General features: G+C 42.8%; 1 protein-coding gene across 2 annotated transcripts in view; it reads right to left on the bottom strand.

The window, feature by feature from the left end:
- LOC105092694 (carboxyl-terminal PDZ ligand of neuronal nitric oxide synthase protein) overlaps positions 1-22,047 on the bottom strand; it is a 281,400-nt gene extending 259,353 nt beyond the window's left edge. For both annotated transcript variants that reach the window (XM_010984410.3, XM_010984411.3), the window contains exon 1: positions 21,686-22,047. In XM_010984410.3, the coding sequence (XP_010982712.1) occupies positions 21,686-21,790 (105 nt within the window). In that variant the 5' untranslated portion in view covers positions 21,791-22,047. The remainder of the gene's footprint in view (positions 1-21,685) is intronic.
- Between the last annotated feature and the right edge of the window lie 4,133 nt (positions 22,048-26,180).

Below are 26,180 nucleotides of genomic sequence, written 5' to 3'. Positions count from 1 at the left end.
CTTTTAAATCTCAGTCAGCAATTTGCCCTACTGTAGTGAAAATAAAAAGAAAATCCAATTCTGGGAAAATGGTGACAACGGTGGCAGTATAATTATTGGATCTTCTGCAATCCTTACAAAAACAAACAGAGCAACAAAATAACAAAATTTAAAACTCATAGACAACATCCAACAATAGTTTGACAACATATACCCACAAGCCCCAAAATACATGCAGCTGGGGACAAATGACTAAGTGCCAGCATGATAGTGGTGCCCATGTGGGAGAAAACAAAGGGAAGCAATGGGGCACATGCTGAACCTGAAAGAGGAGAACACAGAAGAGCCAACAGGTGTCCCTGATGAGCACAGTGGGCAAACTAGAGAACTGCAGCTGAAACGAGAGGTAGAAGGGGCCCAGAGTGAGGTCTGAAGGGCTGGATCACCTCTCAAAACTGACTCACCAAGCAGGACCCCACATCGAGGAGAAACCATCGGGAGTGGAGTCAAAATTGAGCAGCATAATCAACAGAAACAGAAGAGAACGTTCAGATAAAAGCAGGAGAGGGAAAAGGGCCACCACAGTTTTCTAACCTACACGAAAGCAACAGAAGAGGAAATGCTACTGAACCTATTATCCTTTTAAAAATTGAGAACAAATCCCCATAAAAATGAACAGAGGAGTAACAAGGTCAACTCCATAGGCATTTCTGTAAGAAAAAGAGAATAAGCAGCAAAATGTTATCTCAGAGACATGTGCCAGTAAAAACATGCCAAAAAGACCCATTCAAAAAAACAGATACATATACACCATCATTTCAAAATGAGCTTAAAAATACCTCAAACTATGCATGACATGAAAACATAAATTAGAATCATGAAAATTCAGAAATTAAATGACTGAATTCAAGAAATTCAGAAAGAATGAGAAATTTTAAAAAGAAAATCATTTTAGAAATGAAAACTAAACTAGAAGGAATACAATAAAAAATAACCTTCAAATGCCTGAAAAGTGGGGAAAGTTTTTAAATGAAAAAGAAATATAGAAAGAGATAAAAGAGATTTGAAAGTGACAAATACTGAAGATGGCAAAGAAGAGCCAACATACAATTAAGAGGGGTTCTTGAAAAACAAGTGTAAGCAAACAGAATTCTAAAAAAAAAGTTATTCATAAAAGCTTTCTCCAAAAAGAAAGATATTTGAAATCTCAAAATTAAAGAGCATATCATGTACCTGAGAATACTCAGAACAACCAATATCAAAACACACTCTAGTGAAATTACAGGACTTTAAAGGAAAAGATCCTTTGGACGGCTAAAGGGGGAAAAGCACATGAATTATAAGGGAGAGAAAATTAGATTAGCAGACTTACAACAAAGTTTATGCCAGAAGAAAATGGACTAACACTTAAGATTTTTAAAAAATGTGAACCAATGATTTTGTACCCAGCAGTTTTGACAAAAAGATTACCAACATTTGAAAAAAAAAATCGGGAAATACTGTTCCCATGAGCCCTTCCTAAGGATATTAGAGAATGAACGTCACATGACCAAAATGACTAGACATAGATACAAGTATTGGTAGTAAATATTGAACATATAGTTACTAAGAAACTAGGACTAACTAAGGCTTAAAAAAATACACACAATGTGTAATATTGTGCTGGTGGCCATAACTGATGGCTATTTGATTATATTAGTTTTCTACAGCTGCTATAACAAATTATCTACAAATCTGGTGTCTAAAAATAACAAATTTATTCTCTCACAGTTATGAAGGCCAGAAATCCAAAATCGGTTTCACTTGACGAAAATCAAGGTTCCAGCAGGCTGCCTTTCCTCTAGAGGTTCTAGGGGAGAATCTATTCCTTGCCCTTCCAGTTTCTGGTGGTTGCCAGCCTTCCTTGGCTTGTGGCTGCATCACTCCAATCTCTGCATCCAGGATCACACTGTCTTCTCCTCTTCTGTGTGTGATCTCCCTCTTATAAGAACATTTGTGATGGCATTTAGGACCCACTCAGATGATCTAGGGCAATCTCCCCATCTCAAGACCGTTAATCACATATGCAGTGTCTCTGCCATATAAAGTAACATTCACAGGTACTAGATATTAGGACCTGGACACTTTTTGAAGGGCCATTATTCAGCCTACCACAATGATCCATACAGTACAACTATATTTTAAATGACAGAAGGTAAGGATGGCATATGCAAAAAAAAGTTTTTGGATGTTTTCAGTATCATAACTGATGCTGAGGTTAGTATTGTTATTCTGAGACTGCTAACAGTACACTGTGGAATAAAGCAAATGAGTAATTATGGGATATTAAATTCTGTCATTCCCTGTGTACTTGAAAATCAGCATTCACAGTGTGGAAGAACGAACAGATGAAGTATAGAAAAGATTAGGTAAAAACCTGTAGTCTTGAATTCTAATTGGAAACATCAGAACTCACAAGAATGTTTAAATCTGTTACATTCATTCTCATGCTCTCTCTGTTTAGTTTCTCAGTTCAGGTCACTGAAGATCTAAAAAAAACAACGGCCAATCCAATAAAAATCAGCATCCCAAATGCCTACATGGTAGTCTTAAAAAATCATTTTGCATTAAAAGGTACCAGGTGTTCCTGGAGAAATGCTGATTCAGGTCTAAGGCAGAAAACATGAGAAATGGAAGAGAAGGGGAAGGAAAGAAGCAGGAGAGCAGAGGGCGGGGAGCAGATGGGAGATTCAGAATCTCCCAAGCCCAGGGAGATGCCAGTTACCAGGCTATGTGCTTACAAAGGTAAAGAAAGAAGGTGTCACAGGGACGGGAAGGAGGTATTGATCAGCGCTAGACACAGTCATATAAAGGCGACTGCTGGCAGTGTCCAGCCAAAATCTTTGCAGGCAGGGGAGAGCTCTGACCTATAGATTTTGAATATTATGGCTTCACCAGGGAAATCTTCACCGTTATGTGAGGGGACACCTCAAATCCTCTTGGCTTGCAGACATTAAATGTACACAACCAACCTTCTGATGGAGATCTGCGTATGCCCCTCTAACCTTCACCCTCTTAGCTGCAGGCAGGAAAGTGCTGGTTTTGCATCTACAAGAATATCCAGTCACTCATTCAAGTATGTATCTCATCATAAATCCGTTAAAAAGCATTCTCGCCTAATAAATCAGGCTTGTCAATGTGAATAACCCAGGTTTGCTCATAACCACCACTGTTCTATATATATACATATATATATACACACACACATACATTAGCAGTTCTCCTGGCTACACACTGCAGTCACCTGGGAGCTTTTAAAATTACAGTGATGGTGGGACCCCAGCCCAGATACATGAAGTAAGAATCCCTAGGGGTAGTGGGCATCTGTATTTCGTGAGTTCTCCAGGTGATCCCAAGGCATAGCTGGGTTGCAAAGCACTGTTGGAATACAAAATTAAGTTTCTGAGCAGCAAGGCTGAAAGTTAACCCTTGAAAAGTGAGCTGCCCTTTAAGGCTAAGACTCTGGCCCCTGGGGCTGTCAAGCACACACAGGCTTCTTCCTGCTTGAATGTCTACAAAATCCAAGATCGCAGCTCAGTCTTTTTTCTCCTTTGTCTTTCTGCAGAATGTTACCCTGTAGGGTTCTGCTGTTTTTCAAAACTCTTCTCTTTTGGCTGCCACAGGGGAAAATTGATGACTAAGACATGAAAGATTTTTTTCATGGAGCAGGAAAAGGTGTAAATATTTGAGAACAGAAGACAAGTAACTAATAAATTCTGCTTACGTGGAGTTGCACTTGAGCAACATTGATGGACAGCTAGGGGAAGAAACAGCATAAGTTCCCACCTCCCACACCTCAGGGAGAAAGAGAGGGCACTTACACAGCCGGGAGCATGCTGAGCTCCACGGGCAGCCTTACTGTGTTCTGACTGTTTGCTCTAATTGATCTGTCAACCAGTGTGTGGGCATTCAGGCATTGGAATGTGACTTCACTGGGGAAAGGGGATGGTCTGCAGAAGATATGGGAGAATGAAACATAGAATCCCAGAGTATTCGAGTTACAAGGGACCTCAGGGGTCATCTAAGATTTAGGTTCTCAGTAACTGTTATTTCAGACTAGGGGGACTGGAGTACAAAGAGATGAAAGTAACTAGTTCAAGGCTCATGTGATCCAACAAAGGGTAGGACTGGCATTGCAACCAGTGCAGAACTCTCCCATGGCTCATTCTAGTCTCTCAGACTCTGGCCTCCCTGTTGAGTAATGAGTAAACAGACTATTATGAGAAAGCAGTACACTGGAATGGGGAGGTGAGAGGAGGGACTGCATCCCTCCCACATGACATACCCAAGGCATGAAGGCTTCTCCCTTAGAAGAGGTGAGTCAGCAGCCTCAAGCGTGTGCTTCAGACATTGTGCTTCAGACATACTTTTAATGAAAAACAACTTCAAGCTACTGCTGGAAAGAGGAAATGAAGAATCACTAAAAGGAATCACTGTCATCAAGCACCTGACATTCACAGGACCCAAAGGCCTCACTTACAAACCAAACCCTTGCCAAATTCCATGCACCACTACATTTGCTTACTAAGCAGCTACTATGTGCCGGGGCCTCTGCCAATACTGCAGAAAATACAAAAGTTTAACAACCTTTTATGGGGCTGATGCTAAGACGAGGACACAAATAACGGATTATAAACGAAATGGAGCTACTGCAGTTCAAGGAAGAAGAACACACATAGTGTTGGCAGGTGGGGTGTGGGAGCCTAGTATTTGATGAGCTAAGTCTCATAAGATTGAGAACGGAGTTGATGTATTCATCCCAGGTCTACAACAACAAAGCCAGAAGAAAAGTGAGATCCCTCCACCATAAAAATCCCTACCATCTTGCCAACGGAATGACTGGGAGGGCATAGTCACCGCACACCACATTCTTGCCACAAAAATCATTCTGAAAAAATACAACCAACACAACTCAAACGACAACTGGGTGGGGAAGGACAAGCAGAACTACTATACTGGGTAATAGCCATGTTCAGGATCCCACTCCGGGCAAAGGCACCCAGGTAAATGTGCGAGGCACAATGCACTGTGTATTCAATGACACCAGCTTCACTCACTGGTTCATTCAGGATCAATGGAGCACCTAAAATGTGTCCAGTACCGCGTTAAGTCCTGGAAATTCAAACTCAAATCAGACATGGTGCTTGTTTCAGCATCTCACAGGCCAGGGAGTACCAACCTGGAGGGGGCGTGGGAGTGGAAGGAGATTGCAGAAGACAGAAATAATTGCAACATAGACAGTAAGGATTAACAGGAAGCCTGGGGACACAAAGGGAGTTGCTCTCTAATATCCCAAACAATCTAGACTCAAACTCATTATGGATTTGTCACCGGTGACTTATAGAATCCCTGCCTGAAGTTTTCATATTTCAGCAACTTCTACTTCCAACAAGAGGTTGGGAGGCAGAAAGAGACCTCATAATCCTAACTTGCTGAGACTGTCAGCTATCTAGGGTCTATGTTTTCACAGCCTTTATTAGCACCCTACTCAGCCCTTTTCTCATTTCCCAGAGGGTCTCATATGGACACAGCCTCATTCTCATCATTTTGGCTAAATGGACCTTAAATTAACAAATTTCAACAGCCTAATATGATTCCTAAACTCTGAGACAGTCTAAGATACCAGGACTGCTCTAAAAAGAGAATTCTACATGGCATACTAGGACATAATGAGGCTAAGGGCTCAACCCACAATGGACAGCTTAGGATCAGATACAGAAATGAGCAAAGTTCAACCACCTTTCAGGCTCATGCAGTTCAGATATTAGAGTGTCCTTCCAGTGGAAGGCGTTTAAAGCTTTGTCACGTGAGTTGTAATGACTCACGTAGATATAAGTCCCTTGAAGTAAGACTAATTAAATACAGACTGGCCCTAAGAACACAATACACATTGCTGTGCCAAGCCTTTCTTTGCCATTTCTCTTACATCTACCCATTCGTTTCCATGCCCATCATCTTCATCCTGATTCAGGACCTCACACATGGAAATATCCTCAGTGCTCTTTTCCATTTTTACAACAGCTCCTATCCATTTCCTCTCCCTCATACATGACTTTGTGTGTGTGTGTGCATGCACACACATATACGTGTGTGTATTGTGCACACATCATCCCCTAGGGGTACACATTTCTGTTCCCCATTGTTTGCAAGGTGAAGTCACATCTCTCAAGCCTGGCATTTATTTATTTTTTTTTTTACAGCGTAATCTTTCAGTCATATATATAATACATATATTCCTTTTCATATTCTTTTCCATTATAGGTTACTACAAGATATTGAATATAGTTCCCTGTGCTATACAGTATAAACCTGTTGTTTATTTATTTTAATATATAGTAGTTAGTATCTGCAAATCTCGAACTCCCAATTTATCCCTTCCCATCCCCTTTCCCCGTCTGGTAACCATAAGTTTGTTTTCTATGTCTGCGAGTCTATTTCTGTTTTGTAAATAAATTCATTTGTGTATTTTTTTTTTTTTTTTTTAGATTCCACATATAAGTGATATCGTATGGTATTTTTCTTTCTTTTTCTGGCTTCACTTAGAATGACGATCTTCAGGTCCATCCATGGTGCTGCAAATGTCAAGCCTGATATTTAAAAGAGAGGTCTTCCTACTTCTCTGTCATTTCTTTATTATTTATGGTTTTCTTATCTCCTTCCCCTTAAAAAAAACAGCAATAAACCCCCACATACCACATTCATACCACAGAGCCACTCTCCCTCTCCTTTTTACTTACCCAGAAGCTACCTATTCCCGTCCTTACTTATACTTGTGGTCATTCCAAACTAAAAGATGCCTCCTGGCAACTTCCAGAGTAGAACATGGGTCCTGGTTGCAGCCACGACCATCTCGCACCTGAGATACTGGATGAGCTTCCTAAACAGTCTCTCTAGGTCTATTTCTGCCCCCTCCCACCCACTCACCACAAAACTGCTACAGTGATATTTTTAAACCTCAAGCAGCAGCATCTCATACCCCTGCAAGACCCCTTCCAAAGTCACAGATTAAGCCACTAACAACAGCTGCCTCTAAAAATGGTCTCGGGTCCCAGGGAAGAATATAAATGGGTGAGCTCTGCCCCGTCACAGCACCACCCCCATGAGCATGCTCATGAACAAAGCTCAGCAGAGCATCTCTGTGTGGCAAAAGCAAGGCTTCGTTCCAGCACCAAAGCTTTGATCCAATTTTGTCCCAGAATCGGATATGGAATGACCTTGAAAAAGTCACTTACTATGAAGCCTTTGAAACTGCAACAATAAAAGGGACAAAACAACATCATGCAGCATAGTCGGAAGGATTAAATGAGAAAGTTTATGAAACACCTAGCAGAATGCCCAGCACACAGTATGTGCTCCGTACATAACACTATCACTGTGCCTGTCTTTCAGTATCTCTCCAGCCAGGCTGACTTCAAGTCCCCATCTTGTCGCATCTATCTCTGACCTTCAACACCAAGCACTCTGTCCTACACACAGGAGAAGCATGATAAATACTTCCTATATGATTGGATTTATTCCCACCTGCATTTGGGAATTCAAAAAGGGTTATATGGAGGAAAAAAACGAAATCTATGGAAGGAAAGTGAACATAAGTGACAGAAGAATTTACAAGGGAGCAGACAATAGTTCATAAAGACCTCCACTTGGGGAAGACCCCAGGTCCTTTTGGTCTTTCCACCAAAACTACCTTGGCCTGCTCCAGTACTCTAACCTTGAGAATCTCCAGTTGTGCCCCTTGATTTGATTTGATTTGATTAGAATCACCTGGGGGAGCTTTGAAACCTCCCAATGTATGGAATTCTCATTTCCAGAAAGATAGAGCAGACATACCTTGCCCTATTTCTCCTACTAACAACAACCAAAAACTCCAGGCATTATATATAAACAACTGTAAGACAACTCCAAAAGATGGAGAGAAGGCAGCAGACCAGCCAGAAACTTCAGCACCTAAGGAACCACATGGCATTTAAGTTCCCTGGGTTCTTTTGCCTCACATCTCCATCACTGGTTGCTAGAGAAGCCAGGGACCCAGAAACGCCAATGGACACAGACCCCCTCTAAAAAACAAAGTCCCAAGGAAAGCCTGCTTTCTCTAGCCAAAGGACCAGGAGAGGGCAGCCTCGCATGACAGAAAACTTGTAGACAATACCACAGGAAAAAAACGTGCCTCCCATTCTCACCCCACCAGGAGTGTCAGAAACGAGGCTCTGCCCTCACCAGGCTCTAAGGAGATGCTCCAAGCTTACCTTCTTCCTGGCGGTATCAGAGAAGACTGAATGAGAACCAGGACGTCAGGAGGTCCACCTACCTGGTGATAATAAAGCCTCCTCCTCTCCTTGCTCACATTCCAGTGGAGTCCCAGTGGAGGATCAGGACTTCCACCGCCACCCAGGGGCCCGAGGCAGAGGGCCAGTGAAGACCACGTAAGCAACAGTAACGAGGCCCTCCTACCCCGTCCCAGAGTGGTTTCAGCTGAGGCCAATAAATGATCTAGATTTCCACCCCACCCACAAAGGTAAGGAGGCAGCTCTCCCCTCCCCCCACCAGCACATTGGAGGAGGGGTCTGGCTAAAACAGATTTAATCAAGATCCAGAGTGTCCTAACATAATACCCAAATCATCCAGGTTTCAATCAAAAGTCATTCGTCACTCCAGGACCCAGGAAAATCTCAACAGTAATGAGAAAAGACAATCAACAGATGCCAACACCAAGATGACAGATATATCAGAGTTACCTGACAAGGATTTTAAAGTGACCTTCGAAAAAATGCTTCAACAAGCAATTACAAATATCCTTGAAACAAAGAGAAAAAGTCTCAGCAAAGAAACAGAAGATATAAAAATGGCAACACCCAGGCTATACCCCCATACTAATTAAATTAAAATCACTAAGAGTATCTAGCCATCAAGTAATGTTTTTTTAGCTCCCCAAAGATTCCAATGAGCCACGAAGTTTGAGAACCAGTGCTCCAACTCCTTGGCTCTCAAACTAACGTGTCTATCCAAATCACCTGGAAAACGTGATAAAAGGCACAGAGATCCAGGCCCTATGCTACTTCAAGCCTGGGCCTCTGTAAACTTATCAGTTTCCATGTGATTCTAAGAGACACCAAAGTGTGAGAACGGATGCTTTAACAGTCAAAGGAATTTGCAGGTAATTCCCCTTATTTGAGGCTGCTGCAAAATTCCTGACCTGAAGGAGGTAAAGAGTGGCATTTAGGTGACCTTGAAGCAAGAGGCAAAGTTTCAATCATATTTTTTAAAAAGTTTCAATCATATTTTGGATATGGGTGCCCAGGATATAACGTGTTTAACCTGAGCTGACAAATTTAAGAAAAGAAAATCCACACACATTGAGGGCCAGTGTGTAGATGCAGTTACAGTTCAGGTTCTATGTGTTCATGGGAAATAGCATGGGAGCGAGATAATCTGTTAGCTGTCACTTGGCCCGTGGGAGACATTAATCTTCTTCTTGGCAGAAAATGAAAATGCTTCCACATGAGCGCCTCTTCCCATCCAAAGAGACCAAAACAAAAAGGGAAGAGTTTATAATCAAGATAGAAAAAAAGGACACAACCTAGGAGCTTCTCCATTGTGCACTGTGGGCTATTTCCAACCGAAAGGCAACAGCATCTCCTGGGTTGGAAGTTTTTCTGCATGTGTACTCTCCTGGAGGGGCCCTGGAGGCTCCAAGTGGAGTGGAGAGAACTGGTCCTCAGAAACGGAGCTGACAAAGGCAAGGAAGAGGGCGTGGAAGCTGACAGGAGGAAGAGGTGTGGTGTGGGGGAGTGGGAGGCCACCGTTAGACAGGAAGTGCACGGGCAGGAGCCCAAGGAAGAAAAACACTCCCCAGGAAGGAAGGGCCTCCCAAAGCCCCTTTCCTGCCAGGTCTCCACTCTTCCACTTACTAACACCTTATTTCCATATCTAGAGGTCATCAACATGGCCCTTCGGGGGGCCCACCAGAGGGGGCCAGCTGCCCACTGGCACACAGCAGCTGACCAGTCCCTGCATCACAGGCTTAACCTCGAAGGAATGGACTGAGACCACCACCTTTCACAGACCATTTGCCCATTCAATCCAGCCTAGAAGGATGGCCTCAGTTTCTTCCTCTGCGAAATGGAAATAAAAACACCTACCCTCGGAGGGAGGGTATAGCTCAAGTGGTAGAGGTGTGCTTAGCATGCACAAGGTCCTGGGTTCAATCCCCAGTACCTCCATTAAAAAAAAAAAAAAAAAAAAGAACACCTACCCTCACAAGGCCACTGTAAAATTAAATTAGTTACCATATATAAAATGCTGAGAACCATGTGTTCAAAGTGGTATACTTGATACACAATGGCTCTTGGCATCTTGAAAGATATTCTGCACATCAGTTAATAGTGGATGCCCGGAGCCAGACTGCCTGGGTTTGACCTGAGGATCTATCCATGACTAAATGTGGACGATGAGTAAGTTATTCAGCCTCTCTATGCCTCAGCTTCCCCATCTGTAAAACTCACATAATGAGAGTACCTTAACTCACACGGCTGTTGGGGAAGATTAATCATTTCCTAGAAAGAGCTTGGCACAGTGCTTGGAACATAGTAAGTGCTTTGTAAATGATAGCAATTATTGTGTTAGCTTTCTATGATGTAGACAGCACAAGGCAGATATGCGGGGAGTCCCCTTCGTCCTTAAGGAGCTTATAGCCTAGATCAAGATAAGAAGTGCACACACGGAACCAGCAGGGAAGAGCAGCCCAGAATATGGGACACGTGATAATTCTGCAAGCACACAAATAGTATTTCTCTCTAACGCACTCACATACAGGCTAACAGAGTTCAGAATGTTCTGAATACAGGGTGCACTGGGTGGCAAGTGCGCTCTTCTTGGCCACCCCTTAGTAGGGAGCCCCAGGTCTCATTCAACTCTCAAGGCTGATCGTTTCAACAGTTCTAGAAGGCACTGCAGCTTCAAGAATAAAGGGAGGGGGAGGGAAGGGAGAGAGCTCAATGGTAGAGCACATGCTTAGCATGCAGGAGGTCTTAGGCTGAATCCCCAGTCAATCCCTACCTCCATTAAAAAAAAAAATAAATATATATATAAAAACACAATCCCTACCTCCATTAAAAATATATATATGTGTGTATATATATATATATGTGTATATATACACACACACACATATATATATATATACACACACACAGCACAGGGAACTATAGGCAGTTTCTTGTAATAACATATAATGGAAAAGAATCTGAAAATATATACATGTATGTATTTGTGTAATTGAATCACTTTGCTATAATACCTGAAACTAACACTGTAAACCAACTATACTTCAATTTTAAAAAAAGCCTACAAAATAAATTTTTTTAATAAATTTTAAAAAATGAATAAACGCGGGTAGTAGCAACTGTCCTCAGTTCTCGTGGATGGACCATGAGAACATAAGACACACTAGTCTTGAAGTGCTGCAGAAAACCAACTGGGTCACACGTACGGGGGGAGGACTGGGGGCTCTAAAGTGTCCCAACTCTAGGCACAGAACTTGCTGGAAGTGCCATTTTAAGTGACTTTTAAAGCCAGCTGCTCCAGTGCTTAAAAGGAAACATGATGCTGAATATAAAAATTGAAAAGGGAATTATAAGCATCACAAGGTATTAATTAATCCCATGATGCAAGATTCCTTCTGCTTAGATTACCTCTGCTTAAAGAAGTATTTATCCAAGAAATTCAGAGAAAGACAGTGAAGAAAGACAACACACTGTACTTAACAAGATTCTGTGATTTTTAACCTGAACGAGAATTAAAAGCCTGGAACAAATGTGATGGAGGCATGCACCAGAATCTAGTTAACCCCTCCTTATTCCTTCCCAAGGGTCTGACAGCTATTTTTAAGTCCACAAAGTAGTCATGCTGTCTGATTTGCAACTTTAGGAATCAAGAATAATACCTACAATAAAAAGCTAGATTTTTTAAGCAAGCATGTAAAATGAAGATAATACACTACTTTATTTTTTAAAAAAAAGTAGATAGCTCACAGAGAAAAAAATGTGACAATGAATATATATATGTTCATGTATAACTGAAAACTTGTGCTCTACACTGGAATTTGACACAACATTGTAAAATGATTATAAATCAATAAAAAAAAAGTGTATGACAACTCCTAGATTAAAACCATGCACAGATGAAACTTAAATTGCGATTTGTAGGACTAAATAACAACAATAATAAAAATAGTGACCCCGCTTTGCTGTGCACCTGAAACTAACATTGTAAGTTGACCACATCTCAATAAAAAATAAGAATTTTTTAAAAAACTATCAAAATAAACTGAACTTCCAATGAGAACTTCAGAAACTGTTAAGCCATGATTTTAACAATGTTCCTCACTTTGTTCTATAATTTTTTAGAGCAAAAAAGTGTTTTTGTACTATTAACCAATAAAATATTATAAAACAAAAAAATAAATAAATTAAAATAGTGACCCACTCTGTGCCAAGCACTGTGCTAGGTGTTTACATGCCCCTCCTAATAACCCTATGAGGTATGTGCTATTTGCATCCGCTTTTCACAGATGAGGATACTAAAGGAGAGACGTTAAGTAACTCACACAAGTTCACAGAGCAACTGAGGGACAGAGTCAGGATCTGAAGCCAAACACAATTTGGTTCTGAATCCACTTACGTTTTGCTGTCAACCAAATTTATGTCATAAAAACTATGAAATAACAAATTAAAGGAAATAATGAATTGTGGGGGGAAAGTATCAATGAGGACACAATAGGCTGGAAATACGGGTTTTCTTTTCTTTTTTTTTTTTTTTTACTAATAAATGATAATTAATTACTCCTGAAACTGGCCATATGTTCTATATCCAAACATTCTAATTCCATTGCACATCCATCACTGGAATTCTAGTTAATTCAGGAAAAATGTTTACTTGGCACTTCCTTTGGAAGGCAGTGACACTCTGTGAGGTGAGAGTGGGAGATACGGCCTGGGATACAGGGAGCCCCTCAGGTCATTAGGGACTGAGAGTTACAGACCTAAAGCAAGAAAACAAGTCAGGAGGAGACTGGTCAGGTGAGGCATCTCCCAGTCTTGTGTGACACAGGAGGACCATGGCAGTCCTTGTAGGGAGCATCTTAGAAATTATATTGATTGATTCAAAATATATTTTCTATACACAAGGCACTGCAGTCAGCACTGCAGAAGATACTGGGGACAGAGTGACAGGGACCCTAATGGTGAGAAGTGGGGATGAAAACCCAACAGAGGCAGGAGGCTATAATCCACAACAGGGTCTGGTCAGTCCCTTTCACATAGAAGAGGGTCTGGTAACATCCACTTCACTCAGTGACAGATGACTGGGCCTGAGGGATGGGTGGGGAATCACAGGGAGGGTTGAGGGAATGGCTGGTACCCCAGCTGGGTAGACACATAGGGCAACTAAAGGGAATTGTTCAAAACCAGAGAGCCCTGAATATCAGGCTAAGAATTCTGGATCTAATATAGTAGGCTTAGAAATTTCTAGTGTTTTTCAGTAGAAGGCTGTCATATTCATATTTCAGGAAAATTAAAAGAGCAGAAATTTCTAGGATAAAGTGGAGGCCTTCAGAAGGTTACTGAAACAGTACGGTGAGAGGTGGTGAACATCTGAACCAGCCAGAGGTAGGAAGAGAAGGAACAAACAGGATGCATGGATGAATGTCACCAGGAAAATTCAAGGATGCAGCAACTGATCTGAAGTGGGGAGTCCAGGAGAGAAGAGCCTGGCCACTACAGGTACTCAATAAACAGCCAGTGAGTCCACTGTTATATGAAAGGATTCAAGCACTGCTCCAAAGTATCAGGCCTGGGTGCCCAAGAGGATGCTGGGGTCGTTAAAAGAAGCAGGAAGTAAGCAGAGAAATTAGAATTTAAGCTTGTTGAGTAATGGAGTCTGCAACATGTTCGTTGGCGTAGTGATGGCCAGCAGGAAGCTGGAAATAAAGATCTGGAGTCTGGAGTTAGAGATCCAGGAGCCAGCCTGTATAGGAGAAGAGGTGAGAGGTAGAAGGAGGATGGAATGCAGCACTTACCTAAGAAGTCAAAGTGCAGGGGAAAGAGCAGCCAGCAAAGAAGAGGAAGTATGGACAGAGGGCTAGGCACGGCCAACCGAGATCCTACACAGAGAGCTGAGTGAGGCATCCCAAGAAAGGCAAGAACAGGCTGCTCAGGGAAAAAACTCAAAAAGGATGAAGACAGAGAAGGGTGACAGTAGAACAGTTTCTACATGACAGCCAGGATAGAAGCAAGAAGGACACAGCCAGGGACTGAATGAATATTGAGAAACTGCAGAGAGTAGACCACTCTCTCAGGAGGCTTGGCTGTGAAAGGAAGAGGACAACGTGTTAATAAAGAAAAAGGTGGAGAGAAGAGAGTTTTCACTTAGGGAAGGTCACAGTACAGGGCAGAGGAGTAAGCAAGCGGGGAGGAAGATGGAACCATGCAAAGGTGGGGGTGGGGTGTAATTGGGTAATGAACAAAGACTCAGGAGACGTGGGTTAGCAGCAGATAGAGAGCAGGTGAGTCTTAAAAAGAGGGAAAAAGAAAAAAATTAATCAGACTTTATAAATAAAAACTTTTGTGTTTCACAAGCCAATACCAAGAAAGTGAATAGACCACCCACAGAATAGGTGAAAATATTTGCAAATCTACATAACGAACTTGACTATATAAAGAACTCTTACAACTCAATAATAATAATAATAATAATAATAATAATAATAATAATAATAATAATAATAATAATAATAATAAAGCCAATCCTACTTAAAAATGGGCAAAGGGGTCTGAATAGGCATTTCTTCAAAAAAGATTTGCAAATGGCTAATAAACACATGAAAAGATGTTCTACATCATTATTCTTCAGGGAAATGCAAATCAAAACCACAGTGAGAAACCACTTCACATCCACCAGGACGGCTAGAATCAAAAAGCCAGATTATAACAAGTGTCGGTGAGGAGGTGGAAAAATCAGAATCCTAACACACTGCTGGTAGAAAAGTAAAATGGTACAGCTACATTAGAAAACAACCTGGCAGCCCCACAGTGGTTAACACAGTTACCATGGGATCCAGCAGTTTCACTCTTACCTATCTACCCATGAGAAATTTAAGTATGTATCACACAAAAACTTACACACGAAATGTTTACAGAGTATTATTCATAACAGCCAAAAAAAAGAAAACCTTTATGTCCATCAACTGATAAACAAATAAAATGTGGTATGTCCATGCATTATTTGACCACAAAAGGAATGGTATGTCCATGCATTATTTGACCACAAAAGGAATGAAGCTACATGTATGATATGATAGGAAAGAAGCCAATCACCAAAAAAAAAAAAGTATTCTATGAGTCCATATATATGAAATGTTCAGAATAGGCAAATCTAGAGATAGAAAGTAGATTAGTAGTTGCTTACGGCTGGGGTGGATGCGGAGATAGGGAGATGATAGCTAAAGGGTACAGGGTTTCTTTTTGAGGTGATGAAAATGTTCTAAGATTGGCTGTGGTAATGATTATACAACACTATGAATATACCAAAAACTACTTAATTATGCATTTTAAATTAGTGAATTGTATGGTATGTGAATTATATCTCAATAAAGCTGTTAGGAAAAAGGAAGCAGAGGAAGGAAGGAAATTCTCTTTCCAGAAACAGGAAGGAAGAAGGAAAGTAGCAGAGACCAAGTTTGCCGTGTAGGGCAGGAAAGTGGGTGGGATGGCAAGAGTCATGGGCATGGCCCCAGGCTCCTGGGGGAACAGAATAAAGGCAGAAGGAGGTCACTGAGGAGTTAAGGGCAGTCTCAAGGCAATGAGGTGAGATGAGGCAGGAAATGATAGTCAAAGAAAGCATTCTGAAGGTTTGAGTTCTTGGAAGTGGCAGCATTATGAGTGATAATCACCAATGAGTCTAATTATGGTCTTGGACAGGGATGACTGGCAAGGGTCAGCATTACATGTGACTGTAAATGTGACTAAATGGACTGGGACATTTTGGGCAAAGGAGACATGGCAAAATCATGAAATGTACAGCTAAGGTAGAAACAGATTTGCCCATCAAATCCCAAAACACCAGCTGTGGAGCAACACCCTGGGGCACCCAAGAGCAAAATAAGGGTGGATAAAAAGTCATCACTTTAGAGAGGTGCTATATCTTTGAGACTTATCGCCCCCTAAAGACTCATCTGGACCAGGCAGAAAACAACAATGGATTTTAAAGCATCTGGACAAATACCTAATAAGGTGAAATAAACCTCCACTTCAATGATGACATCAGTGAATACACCAGAATCCTTACTAGTCCACAATCCTGGATGACCCGACCCTGATTCATGATCCTGGAAGACAGGATCCTTGTGGGGTGTCAGGGGGAGGGCCCACACCCTGGATATGGTGTGGCTGGTTCCGAGAGCTCTTTATCTCATACTACAGGCTTAAGTTTTGGGTCAGAACACTCCATTTATGGTGAGCCAATGTATGTAATGTCCTAATCTGGAAGCCCTCAAGACAGTCTGTTCAAGAAGCATCCACAGGCAGCCTGCTGTGTGGGGTTATTGGAATCTCTAAAACCCACATCATGGAAATCATCAGCCAGTGAAGTCATTTAGCAAGGAGGAAAATATGGCCAGAGAATTTAGTTCGGATTTGACTAAGAGCTCCAAAACCATAAAATCATTCAGCAAAAAGACAATGTATTTACTGCTTTCAGATTTTCCACAATTGGTAATTTCTTCCACTTGACAAATAATTTAATATTGTCCAGCTATATATGTCACCATTTGTTAGCTATTAGTGAGACCCCAAAATTAGGAGGCCCACCAAAGTGTGGGTCCTTGCCTGCCAGCTGGAAAGAATTCCCAGCTGTCACAGAGGGACAGAGCGAAACTACTTTTATTTCTTAAAAGAGAAAAAGGAAGGAAAGTGCCTGAGCAGGGAGAAGGAAAGAAAACCACTCAAGTGAGGAAAAGGCACTCGAGTTGGAAGCCGTCAGCCAAGATGGCCAGTAGGGACAGCTCTGGCCCCAGTCGGGCCACGTGGACTTTTATGGGAGGCGTCTGCCATCATGTCCTCATTCCGGGTGTGATGGAGCCAATCAGTCCTTGTACGGGCTTTTCAGTTCTTGTATGGACTTTTCCGATTGTGGTCATGGTAACTGTCAATTGTCATGGCGCTGGTCAGTGTGTCATTTAGCATATTAATATATTATAATGAGCATATTATGAGGCTCAAGGTCCACTGGAAGTCAAATCTCCCACCATCTTGGACTGAATTCTAACCAGTTCTTGTTTCTTCTCTGCAGCTGCCTCCTGAGACTTAGATAAGAGTACCTGGTTTCTAGTTGAGGGAGAAGCAGGGGTAATACATATGTACCTGATGTTGGGGTAGGGCATTGTACACAGAAACATGAGACAAGGTCCTCAAAGAACACTCGACATTGCTGGAGAAGGTATACACAGAGGGGAAAGAACACAAAATTTTGTGGGAGACTGATCCAAATGCAGCTTCAGCAGTACCTCTCATCCCACGTACACTCTTGCACCATGACCTTGACAATGACCCTTCAAGAGGTAAAGTCTACTTCTCCTTTCTTTGAATCTGAGCCAGCCTATGGCCTGATTTCACCAACAGAATGCAGCAGAAGTGACACTGTCACTTTGGAGGCCACGCTTTGAGAGCTTCCACTTTCACTGCTTGGAACGCTCCCTCTTGAGCCATCAGCTACCAGACCAAAGGGCCACCATGGTATAAGGAAATTCAAGCTACCCAGGGGAGAGAACCGCCACATGGAGGACCACCAAGGCACAGCCATGTGAGTGAAGTCTTCTAGGATCTTCCAGCCCAGCCACAGCTGAATGAAGCCAAGTGAGTGATCCAGTCAACACCATGTGCAACAGAACAGCCCAGCCAAGCTCTGCCTGAATTCCAGACCCACAAATCATGAGCAGATTAAACAGATGTTGTTTTAAGTCACTGAGTTTTGGGGTCTCTTGTTAAGCAGCAATAGATAACAGAAACCAACTTGAAGTCAGGAAACTAGGGATGAGTCCTGGTTCTGTTCCTTTCTAACTACATAACCTTGGGTCAGTGACTTCCCTCTGGATCTCAATTTTCTCATTTACAAAATGAGGAGGTTGTATGAGGTAAGCTAAGGTGATTTCCAGTTCTAACAGGCTGTGCCACATATGCCCAGATCAGTGGATGGATTAGGCAACTAATGCTAGGAATACTGCTTCAGGATCAGGTGAAGGAACCATGGACCAGGAGTCAAAGCGCTGAAATGTGATGATTAAATAAAGCAGTACCTAGAGCAATACATGGCTCATAGTACGGGCTCATTAAATATCAGCTATAATCCTTATGTTCTCATCTTACCAGTTCTGTGACTCTGGACAAATTAATTTCTCTGATCCCCAATTTTTCCATCTGAAAAATGGAGGTAACACTAAAACTCCCATTTTCACATGAGGAAAGTTCTCTGTGTGTGAAAGTCCCATGCAAATCAAAAATCACCCACAAATGTAAGGCACAAGTATGTTATTAATACTCTTATTCTTTGTACCATCATCACTAGACGTCTCTTGCTCACTCAGCAAGTAGAGACAGTCAGTTGATGGCACTAGCTACGAGGAAGGCATACTGGGAGAGGCAGAGGCAGCTACAAAGGGGCCACAGAAGCTTTCAAGCGAGTTAGATTTTACCACCCACCCATCACAATGATCAGTGAGTCAGGCACCCTTTCTGAATACAGAGAGCGGCATCCCTTAAGAGTAGCTCCCAGCCTAAGAGGATATCTGGAAAGAGCCAGGCATCAAAAGTTTGAATAATTTTCTAAGTCAGAGTCAGAGAGGCCAGCAACCTAAGGATGGCCCACTGGTGAACCATGAATCAGACCGCTGCCTAGCACAGAATGAACGCTCCATAAAATTTATTAAATGAATAAGCATTGTATTTGAGAGTCTGTAGTTAAAGCTCCCAGGTTGAAATCCTGGCTTTGCCATACACAGCTGTGTGCACTAAAGCAGGCAACATATCCTCATTTATAAAACATAGGAGACCCACCTCCAGGGAAGCAGTGAGAATTACATGAAGTACTGCAGGTGAAAAACCTCTAGGATTCTGCTCAATAATTAAGTGCATGGTGTTTTTTTTAAGTGCACAAAACCTCTGACACCCAGATGCCCTTCAACCCTAGCCATGACCTTTCAATCTCCACAGTACCCTGAAAATGAGAGGCATCCATCCAAAAAGTCACCTCATCCAGTGTTGATTCTGAAAAATTGCCAGCCCTTGGGAGTGAAAGACCTGGGCTCATTTTCCAAGGGTACCTGACAAGGCAGCACTAATACATTTACATTTTATAACCTGTGCTTTTCCAAAACAAGGAAGCACTTGCCAGGTGCACGTGGGACAGAAAAGCCTCTGCTTCCACCTCTACTCAGGTCTTGGCTGACATGGTTTGAATGTACTGGTGTCCAGCATCGATTACAAAGAGCTGGGAGTTAGGACCCAGTCCTCAAAGTCAGCCCTGTCCTTTCTCCACAACCTCCTCATTCTCAAAGCAGAACCCTTGGTCCCCTATGTCTCAGATCAGATCTGCTTTGGGAACACAGCTGGGACCAACTGTGGCTCCCCCTCCTCTTATTGAGAACCAGTGTGTGAATCCAGGGAAGTTACTATAGGAACTACAGCACGCAGCCCCCAGACATTTGCTTAGAAAAGAAACTGGGTGTTGGGAAAGGGAGAGTAAGATCCAGCAAGTCAGAGGCAAGTCTCAAATCAGTGTTTTTCTCAAAGTCTGGCCCCAATCACCTGCATTAAATCACCTGGAATGCTCCTTAGAGGTGCACAGTCCTGGGCTCCCTGCAGATGTATCATACTAGAACTGAGGATGGCAAGAATCAGACTTTTTAACAATCTCACCTGGTGATTCTTACGTGTACTAGTTTACGAGACCCAGCTAGGACCAAATGCAGAGACTGTGTGAAAAGGATAAAAAGGTTAAAAATACTTTAATTCTGATCTCTCTTTTTCCACTAATTCTTGCAAAACAGAGCACTGGTGAACCAAACAAGATAAAAGCCAATTCCCCAATTTATACACGTTGAAGCAAATTAAATCATGACTGTAATGAAAACTCAAACTTTAAAAACTCAAAATTTAAAAACCTGCTCACCAAAGCAACAGGCCCAGACAAAAATTAACCCAAACTTCCTATCTTAGACCAACCAAAACTATTCTGAGAGAAGCAAGATAAGATCTTGGCTACAGCCCCATTTTGGTCCCAGCCATACCCAGTAATTCAGCTCTGCATTCCACTGCAGGGTTTGATGTCTGGGGGAACAGGGGGCGTCCTCCGAGCTCTAGCAAATATGGTTAGGGGACGGTTATTCCAGGAAAAGAAAAGAAAAGGATCTCATGAGAAGGAAAAAATCTAAAGATAACTAAAGATAACTAACCACACTGGGCTCATATCAGACACTGGAAAAGATGTTTCACAAATTGAAAGAAATAGCCACCTGATGGAGTAACCCTTGCCTGAGATGCTAACACCCTGCATCTACAAAGTCATGAAGGAAATAGAGAAAAAGGGAATGAAGAGCAAAATTGTCTTCACGTCAAAAGTATTAACTTTTCAAAACTAGCAAGACACAATCAACTTGCAGGGGCAATATTTTCTGTCACTTATCAGTGACAGGCACACAGTAGATGTGAGCATCCCTGGGTCTTTGGGGGGAGGTTGGGGGCATCAAGCAGCATGAAGGAAGAGCAGAAGCACTCTTCCCGGATGATGGGCAGTGGGATCCCCAGTTGTAATCTCAGTAACTAGAACTCCTCACCCTGGGAAGTGCATCACAGGGGGGCAGCCTTACTCACACCTGATGGTCCAGTACAGAGGCTTCCGCCCCGCCCCCTCTCCCAAGGACAGACCTGGGGCTCAGAGCTGAAAATTCCAGTCACCTTCGATAAATTCAGCAGCGGTCCCCTATGAGCTGCTGAAACTTAACATTAGGCCACAAAACTAGCAAATGGGCAGCAGCTTCACCACACCTCCCCCCCACCTTCAATGACTGGCACTTGCAAAGGAGTCGTGGCAAATAAGGCATTTAGGAAGTGAATCTGACACCTGGCCCGGGTTACCTGGAATCTAAAAACAAAAACCACCCTGGTATTATTTTCCTTAATCAGGAAGCAAATACTTCCCCTTTAAAAGACCTTCCTGGAAACACCTCTTGCATGGGATCCCAACAGGTAAATAAATACCAGAGTTTCCCTAAACCGATTCTAAAGAACTGTTTCCAGGCTGCGCTCACCCACCGGCTTCACCTCCTCAGGTGAAGTAACTCAATCAGTCCGGAGCGGGTAAGGATTGGGGAGTCTGCAGGTGGGAGGATGAAGGTGAAGCAATACCGCTCAAACTTTGCAGTTGCTCATTAGCAATTCTGGGCAGAAGCCCGCGGAATTCTATGCTAACAAGGGGGAGTCATCCTCCCTGAGAGGAAGGCCCCCAGATCAGCCTAACCCACCAGCTCTACGTCCGGGATGGCTGCGCATCCTATCCACTCAGACATGCCCACTCCGGGCAGTGCCCACTCCGGGCAGTCCCCTCTCCGGGGACCCCTCACCTTGGCCTCGAAGCAGATGCCGTGCTGGAAGGCGTCCTCGTTGTGCAAGGGGATCCGCAGGTCGTGCCCATCGTCCACAAGGTTGTACTTGGTTTTGCTGGGCATGGTGACCCGCGGTGGACCGGCTTCTCCAGAGGCGGCGGTGGCGGTGGCAGGAAGGGACTGGCCAGACCCTGGGGAGGGGAGGTGGGCGCCGGGCGCGGCGGCGCGTGGAGGGAACACAAGCGGAGGGTCGCGGGGCAGGGGGCGCGCTGGCCGCGCGGCGGCGGTGGAAGCCGAGACCCGGAGCGACGCCGAGGGCCCGGCGGCACCGGGAGGCTAGGATGCGGGCGACGCGAGCGGCGCTGTGGCCGCGCAATTCCTGCCGGCGAGGAGGGCGGCGGGGGCGGCGGCGGCGGCGGGAGCGGGCGGCGTGGCGCCCGGGCCGGGGGAGGGGAGCGGTGGGCGCGCGGCCCGCGGCGGGACTGGGCGCGGCGCCGGCCCTGGAGCAGTGGCGCGGACAGCCCGGGACAAGGAAGAAAAGGCGGCGGCGGTGGCGGTGGCGGTGGCGGAGCGGGGTGCCTGTCACGGAGACGCCGGATCAGCCGCCGGCGAGCAGCTCCTCCTGCGGGGCGGGCCCGGGCCGGCTCCTCCCGCGGGGCGCCCAAGCCCCGCCCGCCGCCGGGTCCGCCCCCGTGCTGCCCGCCGAGCAGGTGAAAGTCCCCGGGAGCGCGGCGCCCGGCCCTGCCCGCTCCCCGTGGCCCGACCCCGGGAACTTCGCCCCGGCCCTAGGTAGCCGGGGTCTCAGGAACCCAGGCTCGGTCCTCTTTTTGCTTTTTACAGTCAGATTCTGAACCAGGCTGCTAATAGCAATAGCAGCGCCTTGGGTTTTTTGTTTTTGTTTTTGTCGGTGGGGAGGGGCGGTGTTTGTTGTTTATGTTTTACTGGGAAGGCCCAAGTCCTCACCCGAATATATCCAGATCATTAATTCTGAGAGTCCCCTTTTTCTGCAGAATCAAGACTGCACCCAGATGGGGGACTATCTCAGGTGCTTTGTGTTCTCTTGAGCAGGGTTTTGTGACTTGTGTATTTGGGGTGGGGGTTGGGAAGGGTAATGCCTTTGAGGATGTTTTCAGTATTTGGAAGTCAACAATCAGCCTTGTGGAAAGGGAGTAGGCAATAAAAAGTACTAAGGACAAGAGAGTCCACAACCTTTTTAATTTTTTTTTTAATAACCTGTAAGTGGGTATGGAAAAATGAGCTTCCAAGTTATTTCTGACTGTTATAGTATTCCTCCTATCTTAGTAAGTGCTTCAGTTCAATTTGCCCATTGTTAGGAAGAAGCCCATTCACTTTTCTCCTTTACAGCAAGAGTTATTGCCATGCAAAATGTGCAAATGAAGGGGCCATAAGCAAAGTCAGTGACCAATTATTTAGTGTCTGTCAAACCCCATGAGTACAGGTACAGATAACTATGATTCATATGGCTTAATATGACCCAAAGTCACCAAAAGCAACCCAAATAAGTCAGTGCCAAAGCCAGCCCAACTTGAGATCCCTGAGACCAAATGGTCAGCTTCTCTGTGGAATTCAACTTAAACCTGCTTTTAATACCCTTTGGACATATTCACCCAGGGTAACTTGAAAACCAAACATCATTGACTGCTTGTTGTATAGTCAAGTCTTGGAATCACCATAAAGCATCATAGTGAAGTTTTTTGCAAAAGGCATGTCTTCCTATTCCATTTCCATGATAAATATATATAAGAGAATGCACTACTGCCATAATTGTATTTCTTATTTTGTCCCATAGTAGCAAAGCACAGTTGTCCTTCCCTGTGTATTGCCTACTCTATCTGCTGAAATTATTGGTCAGGATGTAGCATCTTCTGGGATATCTCCTTAAATAAAAGCAAGCTGACGACTAAAAGAAATCAGTCACATCCATTATGCTGTATAGGCTTTACGATAGTCGTAAATATTAGTAAGAGCCAGAAATAATTTGCACTGAGGAAATGCACCACTAACCTTTTTATAAATACAGGGCATGAAAGTCTAATCAGGCATGTTTGACTCTTTGAATGTCACCATGGTTTTAGTATGCATCATAATGCACTCTCTGAAACCTGGCACAGGCACTCAACAACTTAAAGGCAAGACCTTAAGTCACTACTTCATTTACACCTCATATTCCCTCCTGAATTTAAAAAGTCTTCTGCACTCCAAATGGCATTTTTTTCTAGATTAATTTGGGTCCCATTGGACTGTTGAATTTCCCAGAATTTCATATCCCATTCTGTAACATATTCTTTGTAGACCAGACACAAAAAGCTGAAGCCCTAAAGATATTTCAGGATCTAGTACAGAGACTATGCAGTAGACATCCAATAATTATTTATGGAATAATAGCTAATATTCATTGAGCTTTCTCTTTGTATCAGGCATTGTTCTTAGAGCCTTACCTGTATTATCTCATGTAATATTCACAACAACCCTAAGTTTAGCCTCATTTTATGAAGAAACTGAGGCATAGAGGGTTATATAACTTGCCCAAGGTCACATACGCAGAAAGGAAAGAAGCCAGAATTTGAATCCAATTCTTTGTCAAGAAGTGTTTCCATTGGCCTGGATTGCCATGAAAGGCTTCTTATTGCAAATGACATGTGTATCAAATTCAGGGGCCATGTTTTATTTAGGTGTATTTTGTTGCTAAGCTATATTTATTCCATTTCAGTTGAATGAAATGTTCCAAAAAGGAGAGGTCTGTCCTCTGCATTGGCCTCCACCTAATTTAATGTTAGAGCCACACAGGCATAAAAACACCCTTCTTCCAGAAACAATGGCGTCCAAAGTAATTTCCTTTTTTTTTCAGTAGTGATTTCAATCTTGTTTTTGCACCTTTAAATATAGTTGAATTTCACCCACAGCATTTCCAAATGTATTTTTTTAAGTTTCATTTCTTAAGGTGAATGACAGGTACATGTATCAATTTCCGTATCCTTCTGTACTTTAAACATTGCATAATACACTTTTAATCTGAAGTGCATTTAATTAAAATAAATTGTTAAAGCATACAATACTTCCTATGTTAAATTTTATTAAAACTTTGTTTTAAAATGAAATGGAAAAAAATTCCTAACACAGAACTTTAAAACTGGAAATTACCCAGAGATCCTCTAATTCAGCCCCTTAAATAAAGACAAAGAAATAGAAACCCAGAGAGGTTAAATAATTTGCCTAGTCATCACTATAGACTAGAACTCCTAACTCAGTAATCTTTTTATCACATGAATATGGGTTAAAAATAAATTGACAGCAAACTTTATTTTTAGCACATATTTGGAACTGAGAAAATTAATTTGCTTTTGATCATAAAATACCTGCTTTGCCATGCTAAGCACTTCCTGTGCATTGTTTCATTTGACCATTTGAAATGAGTATCCCCATTTTACAGATGAGGACGCTGAGGCTGAGAGAGAGAATTAGCTTGTGTAGGTCATAGAGCAATAAGCCCTAGGAATCCTTTCATGAGTATAACCAACAAAGATTGAAGAATATGTCAGTTTTCTCAAAACTGCTCAGATACACACACAGAACTCAAAAAATCTTTGTATAAATAATAACGTTAAATATTAACAACATGTAATGATTTCTTTCCATTAGCTAACACTTAGTTCCAAAAAGCTCATATTATTTTTTGTGGCACCATTTTTACCTGACACTGTCTCCCTAGGCATATAGATTTCATTAGCCCATTTTAAAAGGTGACAGTAAAGATGTTAAGTGATTGCAACCCCCTCAAAAAAGCATCCTCTATCACCAATGGTCTCTAATTCAAATGTGGTTTATTATGATCTTTTATTATGTAAGCAATAATTTGGAATGTTTGCCCCATAAAAAATATTCTAGAAGGTATCCCATATTCTGATGCTGGCCTACATATTTTTTCCCCTTAATTGAAACTGACTCCCCCCACTTAAACCCCTCTACAAGGGCAAGCTGCATTTCCTGAGTCATTTAATTCTGTTTTAAAATTAAGTCTTTCTTTCTACAACATTATACATGTTGTATTTTTATAAATTCACTACTCTTTCTAATTGACTTCCAGACAGGAATGTCTTTTGGGTTCCAAGCTTTCCTCAACAGCTCTCCAGTGCAGGCAAAATGAGAGGAAGAGGGAAGGCAGGTTGAGTGGGAAGAAGGTGGCTGGAGCTCCTGCCTTCTTTAGCACTTTCCCCACCCATCCCTGGACCAGAAAGGCACGAAACAAATAGTATCGAAGGTTATTGCTGTTTTCAGAGGGCCTGCAGGCTACCTAACAACCCTCTTTCACCTGAAGCACTTGTGAGGAATTCAGAGATCTAGAGAAAGGAGCAAGGTCTGAAGAATTTTTAGTTGTAGTAAGAAGGCTGGGTTTCCCTTTTTCATGTAAATTCTTCTAAGAATCTCTCTTGGATGGTATAGCCATTCCTTGCTTCTAATTCAAAAGATTCTCTTCCAGGTTAAAGTTAATAAG

This window comes from Camelus dromedarius, chromosome 23 (assembly GCF_036321535.1).
Source record: "Camelus dromedarius isolate mCamDro1 chromosome 23, mCamDro1.pat, whole genome shotgun sequence".
Classification (NCBI taxonomy): domain Eukaryota; kingdom Metazoa; phylum Chordata; class Mammalia; order Artiodactyla; family Camelidae; genus Camelus; species Camelus dromedarius.
This window is presented reverse-complemented; position numbering and strand designations above follow the sequence as displayed.